We start from the raw sequence: 21,247 nt of genomic DNA, 5'->3' as shown, positions 1-21,247 counted from the left end.
CACAACAAAAGGCTGAATCAATATTATTGATTGTTAGGTCACTGTGGTTTGTTGTTATTTCGGTAAAGTAGTTGTTACGTTGAATAAATTATTAGTAGGTACACATAATCAATTACTAAAATTCTACTAATATAGTACAGTTTTTACTTATATTCATATAATAATATACGAATGAATAATGATAATGTGGTAAATTTAAAATAATTTTTGTACATTAAATTTACACCATTAAAAATATTAGAGAACTTCATCATCCATTCACTAACTAATTTCATTATATACTGTATTATATTTGTATAAATTATAAATTTATATATATTCAATATTGTTGATTTTTGTTATCAAGTTGATAGATATCTGAATATGTAATAATAACAATCAATAAAGCATAATTTAAACTAATTTATCATATTATAATATATGATAAATTATAAATTATAAATTATGCACAGATGCAGTCTTATATAACCCGTTTAATATATTAAATACACATACATAATATTGTATACACAACATTATAATTTAAAATATAGGAAACAAGCCATAATTCATCAGTGTACGGATTAATTAGAAGCCCTCTCTTGACGCCTAAGACCAAAAAGTGATCATTTTAAAATTGGTTGTGAATCTCAGTAAAATTTTAGGGCATTACCTAACTTGTTTATACATTAATTTAGAAAATACAAATAAATAATATTAAATTCTAAGGTATTTTTTTTTTTTAAATGTATATCTTTAGACGAAAATGTTCGATAAAAATAATATAATTATTACGGACGGTAAAAAAATTACAACCATAATATTTTAGTTTAGTTAATCAATAAAGGTAATTAATTTAGTTGAAAATACTTAACTAAACTAAAATATTATGGTTGTAATTTTTTTACCGTCCGTATGCGTACTAAGGTGATATTTTATTCTTGCGATGCAATCAAATAGCTAAGTGTGGTAAAGAATACAAATATTTTAACACCCGTATCTACCAAATACAAATTTAAAAATACGTTTTAGCAATAACTACCTATATATTATTGTAATACATTGCCACTTGTGGCCATGAGTGTGACTATTTGTGTAAGGGGGCAGGGGGGAAGTAAAAATATTTTATTTCAATATAACCATAGATTACGTAAAATCTGAGCTAAATATTATGTTATACATTTATAATAATTATAAACCTATACAAAAATTCAAATATTGATAGGGAATCTCCTATAAAAACACCCTTCCAAGGTATTATTTTATGTTTATAGAGCGGTTCGTCAAATATGCTCAATCATATTTTTATAAGCGTTTAAATTTAAAATGTTGGTGAGAATCGTAAAATCGCAGTATATTTTAGCATTAAATTCACAAAAAATATTTTTTTTTATATATATATATAAGATTTCAAAATTAAATAAAAGATTCCTCAAAGTATTTTGTACCTTTAAAAATAAAAAAAAGTTTCCCGGAAAGTCAATTAAATTTTTTATGAGTATTTGAAATTCAAATTTTTATGATATTACATATTCACCCGTAAAATAACTATTTCTCCTAAAACGATTTTTGATATTTTGTTTTAATTCAAAAATAAATAACAGCGTAGATACATGACATTTTCACTAATTGTTTATATAACCATTTTCTATTTATAATAGTATTTTAAAAATATTTTGACTCTTTTAAAGTTATCTTTAGACTATTAATATAATAAATTATTTATTAAATTTGTTAAATTATAAATGTTAAATCTTTATGGTTAAGGCTTGGAAATTTAATACCTACAAAGTTTCTCATTAGTCATTTATACTGAAATCAAAATTTGTAAGCATCTACCTATGTATGCATAATTATTTTATAGACATTTGAATTTAAAAATTGAATAAAATTAACAAGTATCTAAACAATGAACAACAATATTAAATATTTTATTTATATAAATTAAAAACATTTTTCGTTACTACTTAAAACTACCTATAAAATAATAATTTATTATTATATATTATTAAACACACTATGACATTTTTCAATGTATTTTTTTGGCAACAATTAATTCAACTACATATATATATATATATGTGTGTGTGTGTGTGTGTGTGTGTGTGTGTGTATATATTTCTAATAATAAAATAGATTACTTTAATAGAAATATTCAAATATCAAAAAATATTCTATACAAATATGAAATATATATTTAGTGATATACTATGTTAACATTTGGCTAATATTTTTTAGTGAATCGGGGTTAACCATAAATATTATCATTTGGATAGTCAGACTTTAATCCTGGTCTAGATAATTTTTCTAGGCTTGATAAGTACCATTAAGTAATTTTATTTTTAGTATTAAAGAATCAGTTTACTCATACGATAAATTTTCATATTTTAGATTCACGTTACACTCATACTTTGCAATATTGAATTCCAATTATCGATATTTTGTAATTTATAAATAATTTTAATAATTTTATAACCACTGTAACAAATGACAATAGTATAATTAGTAATAAATAAGTTTTTTTTAACCGCATAACTTTCGGGGGCAGAAATACGAAAGTTTAGACATAGGTAGTATAATTTATCTGCGAAAATTTAAACTTTTCGTGAAAAAAATATACCTACATCATGATGACAACAATTATTTTTCCTAAAATTAACCATTTTTACAGAACTAATAAAATAGGTATAGGAGCAAGATAAATAAATAAAAATATTCAAAAATATGTTCAAGAAAGCTAATATATAACCCGATACGAATATTATAAATTTATAAATATACCATATGCATCAATCGCAGGAACGTCTCAAATATTTATTATAATCTCATGTCAGTAAAGAAGCCGCTCGACAAATTATTAAACGTCAAAAATGAAATAATATCTAATGATGTATATTTGGAACCAAAAAAAGTAGTTTCAATTGATATATGTACTATTATTATACACGTGAATAATATTATCAGGTGATGGATTTTTATCAAAAGCTACGTGAAATTATATTGTATATGACTTATGAAAATTGTACATTATTACAAGAATTGAACTATTATTGGTTAGCGAATGAAACTTTTAAAATATATCCTAACATTTTTTACCAATTAAAGTTATAGATGGTTTAATTAAGTGAGAAAGTGACACGATTTTCGTTATAATACTAATACACTTTAATGACATAAAAAACAGAAGAACATTACGTTAAAATATTTAAACTTTTAATTGAATTCTACTATGAAAATAATAAAAAAAATGATGAAAATCGAAACCGTAACTGACTTTTAAAAGTTTTGAATGGATGCAATTAATGTATTAAATTGTGTGTTTTCATTCACAACACTTTCGGCATATTTTTTCCAATTACATCACAAAATATTTTCAAAAAACTTTAAAGTCTTGGTCTCTCACTCTCTCTCTCTTTAAGGTAATCGAATGATCCATAATTTAATTTATTAGCAAAGCAAATACGTTTCTTGACATTTTAAACAACTAATATGATTTGTATGCAATTATCTTTTTTTGCAATTTTAAATTAAATTAATTATAAGATTCTGAATTAAGCGATTATAATACGATAACGTTGTAATGATTTTATAATAATGTGTGTTATTTGTGTATGTGTACACAGTAAGTAGTCTATAAAATGCATAAATTTTAAATTTTGAGAATAGATATAGGTTGGATAAAAAATGTTTTTTTTATTTTATTTTATTTATTCAAAAAAAAATGTTTTTCAAAAATTATACGTTCTTCTAAAATTGCATAAGAACACGTTTAGAATTTATTATAAACCACAACACTTTTAATTTAATATTATTTAATAATTAACTAACGATACAATGATTTCTAAATTATTAACTGCAGCAGGCAACTGCCAATAATATCATAATGTAATTTTATCAACATTTTGATTGTAGATTGTATAATTTTCTGTAAAAATTATTTTATATAAAGGTATATTTTACAAAATACGAAAAAACTTGAAGTGGAACTTTTTCCATTTTTACCGATGACCGGTTTCCGCATCTTCAAAATGAGTAGTCGGCTAATTGGGTGTCAATGTAAACCTTTTAAAAAAATTGTAGATTTTATATGGGTGGAATTTTTTAAAAGTATAAAAGTATTGCTAATAATTTAACTTTACAAACATTTTTTTCTGAGATCTACGGATAAGTGTCATGATTTGGGAACGGATTTTAATTTAAATAAATATTTTTATATAGTTTTAATATCAGATAGTTTTTGATATAAAATGTATATGTTTCATTTAATTTTGAATAACAGAATAAGCTGATGCTAATTTTGTTTTAAATATTTTACAAATAATATTAAAATATACTATTTTACAAATAAATATACGTCATCTGTATTATTGTAGAATTTGGAGAAATTGTAGTTTTAACGAATTATAAATCACAAAACATATTGAGAAATAAACCTAGGATTAAACGCCGTAATGTCGATAAGGGATATACTATATTAAGCGAAACTACAAAAAAAAAAAAAAAAACAATTTAGAAATAGAATACAATCCAAAAGAATTAAAGTGTATGAAAATGCACCTATCACTTCTATTGATGTGGAGAGGTAATTTAGCATTAGTCGTTATAAAACAATACTAAGATAGAATCGCCGTAATTTTAAATTTGAAAATCTCAAATTATATGTCAATTCTAACTGTTTTCCTCACAAAGACTATTATTTGGATGATTTAGAATAAAAAATTTGTATTATGTATTATTTATAAATTATAGTGAATTCTATCTTATTTTCAATTTAAATATTTCAAATTTCAATATTATAAATAAATATTTATGAAGTAATAAACAAATATAGGTATATTTAAATATTTTTGATTTTGTACTAAAATAAAATCCGTTCCCTAGTCATGATTTTTACAAATGTATTATTTATAAGAACATTAAAAACACGCATCAATACCTAACATTTTTTTTTATATGTAATTGGTAATAATTTATATAATATACAATTATACGTACATTTTAATTGTAACCTAGTGCCTATTGTAATAACAAAACATTTAATATTTTATTTTCATTAGTAGGTGGGTTTGTTTTATTATTTCTTAGTACCAATTAATTATTATTTATTTAATAGTAAAAATCTAAAAATTATAAAAAATTATTTTAATATAAAATATTCGGACAGATGACCCACGACCGTATAAAACGTATTAATACGTAACTTAAAATTATTTTAAATTTTTTGATAATGAGTATAGAATAATAGAATATGATAATATTATAATATAATATAAAATATTCAAATAACGCAAAGTTTTATGTCTCTAAAAGTCAATACTTTTTGAAATATAATAAACTATTTATTTGAGAACAAAATAAATCGTTATTTTATGTTTAAATAATAAATAGCCAATGTCAACATTTGAGCCTCGAATGGTCCGAACGTTGACAAATATGAATTTTGCTTTATATACAGCTTTATCTACACTAAACTTTTTTTTTTATTGTAAAAAAACTCATAATAAGGAATCTCATAAACTATTTTAATAATATTTTAAATTTTCGTAGTTTTGACGGATTTTGTTAACAGTTTGACTTCAAACGCTTATAAACCATTTTTAGGTGTACTTTTAAATTAAAAATACAATAATAATAAATTTTAAAATAATATTTACCTAGAAAAATGTTTTTGGGTACTTATTACGTATTAATGATAATATCATAAAATAAAAACGACAAATATTATGTGCGGCTATGACGTCCTCTAAATACTTTATTTATTATTTAGGTAATCAATTTTCTCTAATTTAAAATATTAAGTATAATATTATAGTTGCCATTGGCATAGGTAATTTAATATTTTGTGATGTTTTGATGATTTTTAGGATTTAGCTTCAATGTTCAACACCTGTAGTACGACTGAAGTACGTTGAAGTCTTTATTCTATGGTCTTGAAGGTATCGTCATTCGACATTCGTCAAAGAATATTCTGCAATATTTCGTGGCGTTAAGTACGTTATCACTGATAAAATTTACCGAATTACGCATAGAGATTATACTAAGTCACTAAGGTATATGGTATAGTATAGTTTTGTGGTTAATATTAAAACAAAAAAAAAGTTAAGACTTCTCAGACCATGTTAGGGCACCATAGAACTTCTTTAGTGCTTTTATCACGGTTCGGTCGAAATCACTGTGATCTGTTAGTGCAATATTAAAATCGTGGCTGAAATTGAAATAATAATGCATTTATTATTATTGTGTATGGCTAATAATATTATGATCACGAATATTTAAATGTTGAGAATAATAAATATATCATTATCTTCGTGGTTACAATCCATAGAGTACCTACTTTATGTTACAATACAAATTAAGTTAAATGGTCGAAGGTTACTATCACGGTTGCAGCGATATTGTTATTGTCAGTTATCACTTATCAGTAAGTTTTTTAATATTGTTATATATCATTGTATTTGTAATGTATATTTATGTTATGTCTTATAAATTATAATTTTATGTTGTAACAATTTGTGATTAATTAATAATTGTATCGTTTGTTATTGAATCAAAAAAGCGTTTAAATTTCAAAATATCCAGACTCTAGTACTCTACCGAGCAGTGCTGCGGTGACCAGTATATATTACGTAGAATGAGGTTACACATAATGTAATCGTGCAACTGTTTGGCTCAATCACATCAAACGACATTATATCCCATCTACCTGCTAGCCATTAGGTATCTACATCATTGAGTATGGTAAACAAATTTTAATAGAATAAGATAAACATTTTCTAATATTTTACTTAAAATTGTATTTTCATAATGCATTAGTCTTATATTAATATTGTCTATAAAAATTTTTTACAAAATTAATTTTGAAAATTATAATTTCTAACTAATAGTGTACACGTCTTTCTGACAAGTTGTAATATTGTTAGTTAATAGTTTTTAAAATTATCATTATTTAATAACGGTGTAAATTATATTATTCTCGCCTATTAAACACTGCTATAGACTGTATTAAATCTTAAATTTTTGTGTAGGACATATTATTATAGATTTTCTGGTAGTAAAGAATGATAATTAAACATCACTATTCACTAGATATCTAATGTGGTGCTCATGTAATATTTGCATAAGCAAATTTATACTACTTTTAGAGTAACTTACTGACTATTAAGTACTTATTATTAAAAAGATCATCAAACAAATTATTAAATTATAAAAAATTATTTCCTACTTAAAATTGTAAAATGTTAGGTATAGAAAAAGTAAATATGTTCAATATTTATTTTCAATTTGAAATATCTAAATATTATTCTATACATATTATATATTTTGTAAAGGCTGCCTATGACAAATAACTATTGTTATTAATTTGCTGATCAGGAATTTGTGTATGATTATTATATTATTTTCTGTTTATTTATAATATGATAAAGTACCTCCATTGGGAGGTCTCTTCACTCTGTTATTCCTGTTATTCTATCATTATATAAATTAAGCTTATTCTTCAAATTTGTAACAGATTGCTAAATAAAGAATTAAGTTAAAAAAAAAAAAAAATTATTATATAAAAAATTAATATCTGTAGTACCATAGCTAACAATACTTTTAAGTATTTAACTAAAATATACAATTTTAATTGTCTGATATTATTAATAAAATAAAAGGTTTACATTATTTAACGAATAAAATAATTTTAGATTTGAAATCATGTTTAATTTAGTAACTTGTTATTGTTATTTAAATATTAGGATTTTAAATAACAATAAATTATGTCTATGTACAGTTGAGCATCAATTATCAGCACTAATTGGTACCGAAGGGGGTGCGAATAATTGATTTGTGCGGATAATCAAACAAACAATTGAAAATTTTAATATAAAGTTAAAAACTAATTTACTAGATATAATACTAAAGGTATTATTCATACATAATATAAAAAATATAATAAAAATATAATGTATTTATTTAAAATAATAATCAATTTTTCGCCGCCAAGCCATTTCATAATATAACATAACATAAATATTTATATATAATATAACATTATAGTACACGATAAAACATAACGAATGATAAAACTAAATTAAATTAAACTAAAAATAAATTTGAACTCAAAAATTTTGTAGTGCGGATAATCAACGCTCCACTGTATACCTATTTTTATTATTAAATATATATGCTTATATAGGTTAAATAAAAACCTTTTAATATAACAATATTAGCTATGTATTAAAATAGAGTTCATAGTGAAATATTTTAAATTTAATTTTTATTTCTAGTACAATTTAAATATATAGGACAATAAACTAAAAAAAATAGGTACCAAAATAGGTTAAAATTGAAAATTATATTTAAAAACATTTTGTATATTTATCTACTTAAAATTGAACACTAAAGCAAATATGCGAATCAATTATATGCTTTTAGCTTTAATATTAGAGATAATTGATCTATTATAAAATTTAAAACAAAGAATGTTATTACCTATCTAAAATATTGCTTAGCTTCTAATGATATTTTAATTTTGAAGTGAGTTAAATCTATGTTAAAGTGATTTATGCCTTAAATAATATACATACTTAACTTTAAATTTTATTGAATATAGTTCTGTTTACTTTAATATTAAAGTTAATTACCTAAAATTAGTTCTACTGAACACACATTTCCTATGTTGTATGATTTTTAAGGTACAGAGTAAAAATGTTGGTATGTTCTTTAAATTAATAAAAGTAAATATGGCTGGAATAAAACTTGTCGTAGGTATCGCTATGTCTTGTAATATGATTGATATCGCATTAACATCACACTAACAACTTACATTATCGTTTTGTTGGTCTTGAGAATTATTTAATGAACTTGGAATAGTGAAACAAAGATAGAATTGTGTGTCTAATTATATCCTACAATAATTTGATTTGCTTTTATTAAAACAATTTTTATTAAAATTTTTATATAAAAAAATTAAAACAAAAAAATATTTTATAATATTGTATGCTGGACAAGTAAGAGTAGTATGTTCTTTACATACATTTATACATCATGCTAACACAATTGGTACTACAGATTTTGAACGATCATAATATCCACATGTTTTCTTATTGTTTTTATTATTATCTTAGTATAATGTTATTAGGGTAAGAAGTATATGGAATTTTGAAACAATCTATTTTTATTTGGACAAGTGATACCCAATATAAGTTTAGTGATAGTGAAATGCTAACACCGATACCAATAACGGGTTAAATTTCTTGTGTATAAATATTTATTAAATATAATAAATATTTATCAGTATTACATTTTTTGTTTAATGGCTCATATTCTAAATTCTAAAGTATCTACTGATTTTATTATAACATCTAATCATTAGATTCTAATGTATTAAGACTTATAAGTTATTAAGTAGGTGAAATATTTTATTAATGCATTTTTATTTTTTAGATAAAATGGAGATCTGTGTTGATAGTGTAGAATCTGCTATTAATGCGGTTAATGGAGGAGCTCATAGATTAGAGTTATGCAGTGCATTAAGTGAAGGAGGATTAACGCCATCGCTGGGACTTTTAAAAACCTTAAAAACCATTGTTTCGATTCCTATTTTTGTTATGCTTAGACCAAGAAGTGGTTATGATTTTCAATTTTCAGATTTAGAAATTAAAGTTATTCTTGAAGATTGTGCTTTATTCAAAGATGCTGGAGCTGATGGATTTATATTTGGTGCTCTTACTTCAATTGGCGATATTGATATTGCTGCATGTGCTTCAGTAATTTTAACAGCTCAACCATTACCTGTTACATTCCATCGTGCATTTGACGTAGCTACACAAAACCCAATAAAAATGGCACAAAAAATAGCTGATTTGGGTTTTAAACGCTTACTAACCAGTGGTAGAAGTCATGTAGCATTTGATGGAAAATGTTTAATTAAAATTTTAATTGAAACAATGAAAGATCGTCTTATTATAATTCCTGGAGCTGGTATTCAAGTTGATAATCTAAAAGATATCTTGGTCACTACATTAGCACATGAATTTCATGGATCAGCAAAGGTCTTGAAACAATATTCAAATATAAATAATAGAAAATTGCATTCAATTTTTAAAGAAGACCCCATTTATATTACGGACTGTGATACTGTAAAAGAATTACTTAATATTTATAAAAATAATTTAAAACTAGAATGATAAATAAGATATAATTACAAAATGTACCACAAATATTTTTTTATTTAATTCATATATTATATATTATTTAAGCACCTACTTTATGGTATATTATATTTAAATATTTTTTTATAATGTTACATTTCATATTAGTACTTATTACAAGACAATAATCATGTTCAATCAAAAACATAATTATATATATATATATATATATATATTTATTTTTGATCAACTGTTAGTGTAGATGTATGCAAAAATATATCAATAAAAAATAGAAATTACTAATTACTCATACTATAGTAGTTTTAAAGGGAAAATAGGTGACTGAAAAGTTAAAAACAATATTTTGCATAAAATGACATTCAGTTTTTCAAAATAGTACAAAAAACTAAGTTAAAAATGAAATAAAAGATTTGTATAATTAATAAAATAAATATACTCTAGAACAGACATGTAATTATCCCCAATATGTTACTCTCTTTCAATTTTATAATTATTAGCATTTTAGCAATACAACAATCACAATAGAATCATTTATGGCCAATTAAAATAAGCATATTATAGTTGCATTTTTATATAAATACCTCAGTAATTGTTACGGGCAACAAATTGCTAAAATACCAAAAAATATTTTATTTAAACGTATTATAAAATTCTGTCAACTGAAATTTTGTAAAAATATATTACAACTGTTTATATTAAGCTACTTAACAGATATGAACAAAATTACCTTTTAAGCTAAATATTGTATTAAAAAAATTATAGTAACAATTGCCTTATATTTACCCTTAAAACTTTTACTACTCATGCTTAAAACGTAATTAAACATATCACCAAACTAGTCAATTATTTAATGATGATAATATCAAAATTGTATAATATTCTGTACTTAACTATTATACAATTTATTTTATAAAATCAAAAACACAAGATATTTGGGTAATATGACAGTGTTAAAGTTGCTAAATACTGTATAGGTTGAGCCATTAATTGTGACCCAAAAATAACTACGAAAGAAAGGTTTAATCTGAATTTCAGTTTAAATTTAGTGGCGTTATATCTGATTAGTTGCAGCCTATTTACTATTTATCATTTTAAGATGTGTTGATTATAAGGTACCTATAATATTATTATTGCTCATTAAATATCTAATAACAATTAATATACTATCTACTATAATAGATTTTTATATTTTTATATTTTTATATTTTTTATATATGTTTGTTCCTCGATACATCATCTGTTATTTCATTAGTACACCTAAATAGTTTAACTTAATTAAATTTTTTTTAAATTCATATACCGTTATTTTGGAAGTTATTTTCAAGTATTTTCAAGCCTTTTTTAGAATTTGTAAATCCAAACTTTCTCCGAATATAAATTTTCAGTAAATAGTAGTTACTGCCCTATAATTCACGTTGTACTAAACATGTAATAAAGACTATTTTCATAAGGTGAACTCTTTAGATAGAATATACTAATTTTGAAGTTGAATGGCCAATTTTGTGACTTAAAATAACTTGAAAAATAACTACCCGCTACACAATAAATACACTCCCGGAACTAAAATACCAAAATTTCTTTTACTAGAATATTTTAATGTTTTTCATTTTAAAGTAGCAACGTTAACTACTTACAATTACATTTGCAATAGAATAATATTGTGTACCTACCTATTATATAAGTACCTTTTTCAAATCACCAATAATTGTGAACTTAAAAATCCAAGTTTTGTCTTTCATAGTAGAAAAAATAAAGGCCAGAAAGGGTATTGGTTAAAATTATTGATAATTCTGTGTACGATATATTTTTAATAATATTATTTTAAATATTATACTAAAATTTATATTTTATTATATTTCTCATACATTTTAAAAATCTGATTACAACATCAAATTTTAATTGAAGTTGACAATTAAAATCTGTTTATTTTTACTTAATAGTACATATTTTATCAATTTCTTTATTATTTTTTATTGATATAGTGATAAATTGGTTTAAGAATAGTTCATTGAATTTAAGTTATCCTTAATCTGGTCCTGTTCAGTTACATCTGAAGTAAACACGTAACCTACAAAAAATGGAATATTTTATCTTTTACTAATTTACGATAACATAATATTATAATTTTTAACATTATATTTAATTTCCAAATCTTATAAGGGAGATAGGTAGTATGAATTTGCAATATTTTATAATATAATTAAAAGAAACCATTAAATGCTCAAAATTGTATTTGATTTTCAGACTTAATTTTTTGAAAATTATTATAATTCTATTGTATACAATATTCTAAAATAATTATATAATAATATTAAACAATATTATTAATTAGGTTAAAAATTAAGTATAATTTTCAAATATTCTTTATATATAAATAGATAATATATAATAGTCATAGTATATTACATCGAAGACAATTGTGATTTAATAGTTATATGGTTATAGTCTTATTATAGGGGCTAGAATTGTAAAAATTAAATTTCATACGCTCATAAAATGTTTTCTATATTGACGCTGGAATTTTTTTTTAGAGTTACTTGAAGAAAAACTTATGGATAACTTTGTATTGGATTTTTGAACCTTAAGTATAAATCATAAAAATTTAATGAATTTTCAACTTCAAAATTCCTTACAAATTTTCGTGATTTTGATATATTTCGTAAAAATTTGAATTTTAAATGCTTATAAACAAAAATTGTGATTAACGATTTTTGATTTTTTTTTACCACTATAAGTACAATTTATAATAAATCTTGTATTCAATTTTAAAGATTTTTTGGATAGCCAAATTTTTTTTATCTGCATTTTAAGAAAAAAAAACTTAGAAAAGTCGAAAATTTCAATTGTCTATAAGTAGCTTAAAAAAGGTCAAAATATCTTTAAAATTTAATCGTAAATAGATAACCATAATATAAACATTTGGTGAAAATGTCAAGTATTTACAATGATTTGTTTTTGAGTTACAGCAAAATCAAAAAATTGATTTTGCCGAAAAGTGGTTATGCGTAAAAATTCCCGTTTTCCCGACGCTTTTGAAAACTACTGGAAATTTTTTACTTTTGACCCTCCAAAGTACCAACTAGATGAATTTTCCTATTCAAAGAGGGGCTGAAGCATTATACAAAATCGAAGCATTATAAACGTGATGACAGACACAAAAATAAAAAAAAAAACACACATCATTGTAAAATCAATACATTCATCACTCCGTTCAGAATCTAATAAACCATAGAGTAAAATATTTTATAACTGTATGCAAATACATACTATTATACTAATTTGGATGCTAATGTTTATAAAATATCGTAATTGATAATTTTATTAGATAATTTTCTTTTTGACTTTCTATTTTTGATTAACCGATATCACTGAATGTCTGAATCTGTTTTGAGTTCATACTTCATCGATCATAATTTATGGTTTCAATTTTATAAAGTATAGACATTAATGTAATTAATTCAAATATTTACCAGCAGATCCTTTGTTATCATCTAAAAAAGAAAAATCATATATTTTAAATTAATTTTAGTAACTATAAAGAATATATAATGACAAATACATAGTAGGTTTTTTAAGCTATTAATGCTATTATAATATTACAGGTGTCATCATGATCGTCATTTTAAAGAAAATATAGGTACATCGAGGGTATATTTGAATTGTTCGCGATATTATACAGTAGAACCTCGATTAACCGTCAATCTCGAAACTAGAGCTTTGATGGATACCTAATCGAAAAGACGGTTAAGCGAGCAACAACATTTTTTTTAAACATACATACATATTATTTATTATTATTTTTTAGTAATTATGATATACTTAAAATATTTGCACACAAAGAGACTAAAAACGCGAACGGTCAAGCGAACGAACACACGTGTAATATATAACTAACTGACTTATCAAAAACAAAATGCGATCACTATTACAATTAACTGTTTTTATCTCTTCCATAAAATATATATATATACATATATACCAATCGCGTATCTAGTAGATATTACCTGAAAGTTTCGGATTATGTATATTATTATTTACTGCAACGCATAAGTAGTCCGTGCAAGTGTGGCCTGACGGTTAACCGAGAAAGACGGTTAATTGGGTGACGGATAATCGAGGTTCTACTGTATTTGAATCAGAGAACCAAACTCTTAAGTACCTAACTTATAATAATTTTTTTTTTAGTTACCTTATTTTTTACTGTTTATTATTTATTTACTAATTATTAGTATTATATCAGAGCCCAAAGGTTATGAATTAATTAGTATTTCGTTCTTAGATCTTACTATATAATAAATATATATTCCCCTCCTTCACGCATAACTAAAAGTTGTAATATATATTTTTCTTTTTAAAATTTATAAACATTTTTTTGAAAACAAATAGGTATTGTTAAAATAAAAATTATATTGATGGCCATAGATTATAAATATATACCTATGGGATTTCTATTAGGCCTTAGAGGAGCATTAAATAAAGAACCATTTAATATTTACCTTTTTTAAGTTCATTTTCAGATTCTAAAAATGTATCTTTTTCTTGTCTCTTATTATCTAAAAAATCAATTTTATATTTCAGTATTTTATAGTCAATATAAAAAATACCTGTATAATAATTATAATAATAATTTATTAAGCAAATAATTCAAATCTACACTTTTAGTTATAAATACATAAGATACATGTTTGTAACTCCCCTTTAAGCATAGAGCTTGATTTTTTTTTTTGGGGGGGGGGTATATAAGTATGAGTTCAATACATTATGAATAGCGAGATAAAATAAAAAATAATTATAATATAAGTAAATCTTTTAGATAATTTAAACAAAAAATATAACAATAATTTTCATACGATTTAAACGTACAAAGATTTTTAATGAATATTAATAGAAAGCTGCCTACATATTTGAGTAGCTGCGGAAATATAGCTTTTTAGATCAAGTTTTTTTTTTTTTAAATAGGTATATTAATATTTTTTTTTTTTGTAATGCGTATTATATGAGTGATTCACCCTGGCTAGATTATGCTTAAACTTGTAAAAACTTAATAGTTTGTCTAAGATATAATTTAAATATATTTTAAATACATAGACGTTAAGCTTTAAATAAATAGAGCTATTGTAATAATACATAGGTTTCAATAACAAAAATTTTATTAATCTATTAAGGGTGATTTTTAGTCTATAAGTATGAAAGTCATATGCTTGTCCCCAGATACAAATGACATAACTTACAATAGATTGAACTAAGGATAAAAATAGAAAGCGTTTTATATTAACATTAAAAATGAACGTGATTATTCTCTTTTGAGACACAGTGAAGTTAATGTAAAACATAGGTATTACATTTTACGAATATCATATCTAATACCTATTAATTAATAATAATAATTTATTATCGTTCATTATTAAATGGTTGTCAAAATCTATACCTATTTGATTAGATCCATTAGATGGTAAAAAATAAAAATGTATCAATAATTTAGTTAATTCTCTTAGACTAATAATCAAAATTATTGGTAAGTGATAAATGGTAATTTTAAACAAAAAGATTTACCAGTTTCAGTTGTATTTGTATGAGTATCGCCATCAACTATTTCAATAAAAAAATAATTCAACATTTTAAATAATTATATTTAATATTTTCAGGACAATTATTATAACATTTTTACGTATAAATATCTACACAATACATATTTTAACTAATATTGTTTATGATCACAATTAAATTAGGTGTATAATTATTTATTATATTATATAATTGTACATGATATGTATCTATTTATTGTTTTTTTTTTGTTTTTTTTTTATTTTTTATTTTTTTTTTGTTTTTTTTTTGTTCTTGAGTAATCTAAATAAAATATGTATAAATGGATAATATCATAAAATAATAAAATTATAGTTACCTAATGATTGTGACGAATAATGAATCAATGTCATGCTGATACATAACACTATAAATATAGTGTTTAACTTGAATGAAAGTAACGCCATTTTTTTTTACGAATACAGTCAACTCAAATTTACCCTTTACAACTTCTTAGGTATAACTGTGTGACAACGTATGATAGTTATAATAATTATAATAAAAATATGAGTCACTAAAATTAAAAAGACGGTCCGTTGGTTCAGTTGTGTTTTGAACATTTGTTTTCAATGTACATACTTGCGTCATAAAAATCGCGTTTAACTTTAACTTTATGCCTCGAGTATAGTGAGTAAAATCAGAAAACGTTTAAATAACCTACCTATAGGTTATAGTAATTGTCAATTGAATATAATTATTATTCTTTCATTACTACGGCAGGAGGATAAAGTTACTTTTATAAGACTTGCACACTAGATTTGATTTATAAGTATATAATAATCATTTATCGGTATGGACGTATGGTATATATTATTATTAACCTTAAAACTTTCGGAAAAAATAATTTAATAAAATGTTTAAAAGTTATAATGCCGTATACATTAAACAAATTATATTTTTATTGTGTATAATGTTAATTATAAGATTAATTTAAAATCTTGAGAAAATTTAAATTAATATTTGATAATACTAAACACATAATATGAATATAACACGCTAATAAAGGACGTGTACACGTATACGTAATATTCAGTGGAGGATATTCTTAAAAATATAGGTGTAGCGAAACATATAAGAAGTAACCACACATCCGCAATAATATTCATCCATATATTAAACATTCCATCTACTGAATAGCTTATTCAACATGTTAAAAAATGAAGTAGTTGTTATTATACTATTAACATTAGCATATTTCAAAATATTGTTCTGTATTATTCACATACGAAAAATTACACAGACAACCCACTTCACCCATCTTTCATTAAAGGTGTAGCAGGTGCTACACCTCTATTCTCCGCCATTGGTAATATTTGTATTACAATAAATTACAACTAATACAACTATTATTTTTGAAATAATCAAGGCAAAGTTTACCACCATATTTTTGAACTCCTAATCAATATAATATATTATTTCAAGTATTTTTATATGACCATACCTGTAGATGACATCCACAAATTTAAAATGTAGTGGTTAATTAGCAAGTATTTTGAGAATTATTTTCTTTGGCAGAATTTTCGAGATATTATTTCGTTCATAAAATTATTAGATTTTAAGATTACGTTTTTTGATACTGGTAAAAGGTATGGTGTAATTTGAAATCAATATTTAGCCTTTACAACAAATTCGATTTTATTAAGTATTAACAAAATATCAGTCGATTTTAAATTCTAATCTTGACCTTTTTCTTACACGAGTACGTGAATTTTAAAATTAGGAATAAATGTAATTTCCTTCGATAGTTGTGTGAAGTGGTTAGACGTCTGGGGTCGTATTTTAAAACCAATCGCATAATTTAATTTTTTAATATAATATTAATATTGGATATTTTTGAAGACTTTTGTTGTTGTTCTAACGAGTGATTTACATCCTAAACAACCTACACATTTAGAGTGAAAGACTGAACTACACGTGATAATTATCCAGGTTGAAAGCAGTACTAGCTAGTAGCTATCAATATATTTGGAACTGAGAATTATCTTACACACATATATCATATCACATAGTATATCATACATATTATTATATTATACAGTTTCTCCTTTGCTTCTCTCGTAGTCTCGTCGTCGTAGTTATTGTTGTTGTCAGGGAGTCAAGTGAATTGGGTTGCTCACCCGGAACATATCGGGGGCCACATGACATAATACTTGGAATTACATATAGAATCTATGTCATAGATAATATTATCGATTAGTCTCACGGTGGTCTTAGTCTGGTCAAAAATAAATAATACTTCTTTATCATACAATTTTGTTAAGCTAACTGACAAATCAAATAATAGAACGACGGTAGTTTAGGTATAGACAACGGTTTACTCTCTCGCAATTAATTATCTCGATTCTTTATATTTCAATACCGATCAAAGATTAACATATCAGAAGCTGTATCTAATAGCCATCTACGCATTTTCGAAATTTCAGGTTGTGCACGTGCACCATGTATTGACTATTAATCTATCATTATATATTATATCATAAATTATACAAGTAGTAATATTATCACCTATAGTACATTTATATAATAATGATTTTAGGATTACTACAACGTTCTATTATTGTTCTATAGAAACACACATTTCAGAGATTAATTTTCTTATTTATCGTATGTATAGTAAGAATAAATGAGTACAAAGTAAGTGTAATGACAAGAATTTCGAACAATTTTTACAGCTGAAGTCGTCTTTAAATTGCGTCCCCTCAAAAAAGATCGAGTCATAAATTAGGCAAATTGCGGCCCATGTATTTTAAAAAATTACGTAAAAGTCAAACTGCGTTAAAAGCGGTTTATGGATTCAAATTTTCTTTTTACAAATTACTCAAAAATTATATTGAATATCGGTGTTGCATAGATAAAACGTGAATATGTTTTTTTGAAATTTAATGATGAAAGTATTTGTATATATGGTTTAAGAGATCAAAATCATAGACAAATATTGAACAACAAATAAATATACAGAAATTTCATAATAATTTAAAAAGAAAAGCCGTTGATGATATATGTTTACCAGGCCATCTAAAATTTTTCGTTTTGAATCAAAAAATTAAATGTCGAATCTTTAACTTATTAAGACATATATTTAGTTAGAAAACAAAAAGAAAATAATTATAATAAACATTTATAGACTAGGTATGTACAGGAATTATCATATATATTTTTAATAATAAACAATAAAACAGTAAACACTAAAATCAATATTTTTAACCATAAGTACCAATATTAATACAACTATGATAAAAATTGAAAGGAAATACCTATTGATTTTGCAAAAATAAAAATCTCGGACGTAATTTAAGTATGAATAAAAAGTATTTAAAAATATACCCGGGCCATAATTAATCTAAGGTATTATTTATTCAAAAGTTATAATAATAACAATATAATATGACAGATAAACTTTATAGGTACAATTAATTAAATACTAATAAAGAATATTATAATATTTGCATTATTTTCAGAAAAAAATTAAGTAAAATAAATAAATGTCTTTAATAACTTTATTAAAGAACATAAAGCATAATTACATATAATAATATAGGTTGACAAGCCGCCTCTGGTATGAATCTTTTTTATATATTTCTTTAGTGATTATAATAATCAATACAATAATTTTAATAATCAACAAACGAAAAATAATTTTCAAATTTTGCATTCGGAAGGAGATATTTTGTATCTTCAGATTCATCATTTATGCGTATGTACTCAATGCCTATATATATATAAATATAATAATAACAATAATAATAATTTGCAATAATGTTATTTATCGAAGGCTATTTTTTTATTGCTCTTTATATCATATCAATTTCATTTAATTTTAACTACATTTTAGATGATGGTAGGAAAAAAGTCTCGGAGAAAAAAGTTCTGGAAAAATAATTCTAGAAAAAATGTATTTGGAAAAAAAGTCTCAGGGGGGGGGGGAGAAGTACAAATTAGAATATTTTAAATAAAACTTTTATAATCACTCTGTATAATATGTTAATTTGGTGTAAAAAACCAAAAATAAAATGATAAAATCTACCATTCACTTAATATTATACATTTATAGACTTATAATTTATACCTAATATACGTTAGGTTGCTGTGGAAAGCCAAAGCCGTAGATAAAATGATGATAAAGTTAATAAAAACGATAATTTTTGGTTTTTAATTTTTGATCTACGATCTACGGGATCGGCAGTAGATTATACACACATATATACATATATAGATTATAGGTGGTTAGAAGGTGATATAATAAAGCAAAATACGGTGATCTTTTGTATAGTATAATTTTAATTAATATAGTGCAGTAGGTCAGTATAGGTGTGAGTGTGTGATACACGAATACTATGTACGTCAAATAGTATTAAACAAATTTTATTTTTTTTTAATGGAAATATAAAAATCTAATAAAGGAAACATGAAAATTGCACATGAAGGTTTTTTATACACAAATATTATTTCTTAATTATTAATATTATTATAACTGTACTAGTTTGGGGGAAAATAAAATAGAACTTGAAAATTTTTGAAAACCTAACCTAAGCTATAGCTTAAAATATTAAGTTAAAGCTTATAAAGTTTTATTTAAAATATTTCAATTTGTACTTTTTTCCCCCGGGACATTTTTTCCGGTACTTTTTTTCTGTTCCCCATTTTAGGTAACATAAAACATTTATGGTATAATGTGAATTGATTATAACTTGAACCATTTACCATATTTATCTCTATAAGTGTTATTCAAGTTTTTTATAAATATAATTGTACATTTTAAATTAATTATTAAATATTTATAATTTAGGATAATTATTACATATTTATACATAAATATCTTAACGCATAGTATAAAATCCTTAGATGTTGCATTTTTTAACCAATATTTTATCATTATTGTAATCATAGGTTTTCGTCTTAATGTATTGATCGTGTTAAAGCAGCCGTGGTGTATAGATTACAAAAATGAAAAAAAAAATGATACAGAACACCTGAATAAATGTTTTACGAATATATGTAATTAGTAATTGAAACTTTGATAGTAACGGCAGGTATACCGTATACAGAATGAGTACCTCATGATTTAAAAAGTATTAAGAGTTTGTAATGAATTAATGTCTATAATCAATGTGTCAAATTTGAATTCAATTATAAATCATTATACTCTAAAAACGATTCTGTGATGCTGTATATTAGCAACTATTTCTATATAGATATTTTTTTTATAATATTAGTTACTTTGGTAGAAAAATATTTGAGAGTTTAGCTTAAGTATTTATATAGGCTTCAATAATTATTAGAGTGAGCCGGATTTGACAGGACAATCCATTTACGTTAAATTGAATGTTCCCCAGTGCTTGTTTGGTGTTCTTTTGTAAGATTTAATAAGAAGAAAGTTGAATTGGTTTCAAATTGGGTATATTACTACTAAATGATATTATATTGTATTATTGTCAAAACGTGTTAATGTAAGAATTCCTGGGCCCCCACACGAGTCTTCTCAGCGGGGCCCAGTATTTCATTATATAAAACTAAATTAAATAAATAAA

At 23.6% G+C, this 21,247-nt stretch overlaps 1 protein-coding gene across 2 annotated transcripts; it reads left to right on the top strand.

Annotated features, from left to right (window-relative positions):
* The first annotated feature begins 6,108 nt into the window (after nt 1-6,108).
* LOC113557419 (copper homeostasis protein cutC homolog) lies at nt 6,109-10,177 on the top strand. Of its 2 annotated transcripts, XM_026962928.2 has the most exons (3): nt 6,109-6,400; nt 6,536-6,696; nt 9,409-10,177. In XM_026962928.2, the coding sequence occupies exon 3, from the start codon at nt 9,414-9,416 to the stop codon at nt 10,149-10,151; it is 738 nt and encodes a 245-aa protein (XP_026818729.1). In that variant the 5' UTR covers nt 6,109-6,400; nt 6,536-6,696; nt 9,409-9,413; the 3' UTR covers nt 10,152-10,177. The 2 variants fall into 2 exon arrangements, with proteins under 2 accessions (XP_026818729.1, XP_026818728.1); XM_026962927.1 differs by lacking the exon at nt 6,109-6,400 and having other exon boundaries at nt 6,440-6,717.
* Nucleotides 10,178-21,247: the final 11,070 nt, after the last annotated feature.

Source organism: Rhopalosiphum maidis, chromosome 3 (assembly GCF_003676215.2).
Source record: "Rhopalosiphum maidis isolate BTI-1 chromosome 3, ASM367621v3, whole genome shotgun sequence".
Classification (NCBI taxonomy): Eukaryota; Metazoa; Arthropoda; class Insecta; order Hemiptera; family Aphididae; genus Rhopalosiphum; species Rhopalosiphum maidis.
Note: the sequence above shows the minus strand (reverse complement) of the source record. Positions and strands in the feature narration are given on the sequence as shown.

Coding starts and splice junctions, on each gene's coding strand:
- LOC113557419 (XM_026962928.2), top strand. CDS start 9,414: ATGGAGATCTGTGTTGATAGTGTAGAATCTGCTATTAATGCGGTTAAT.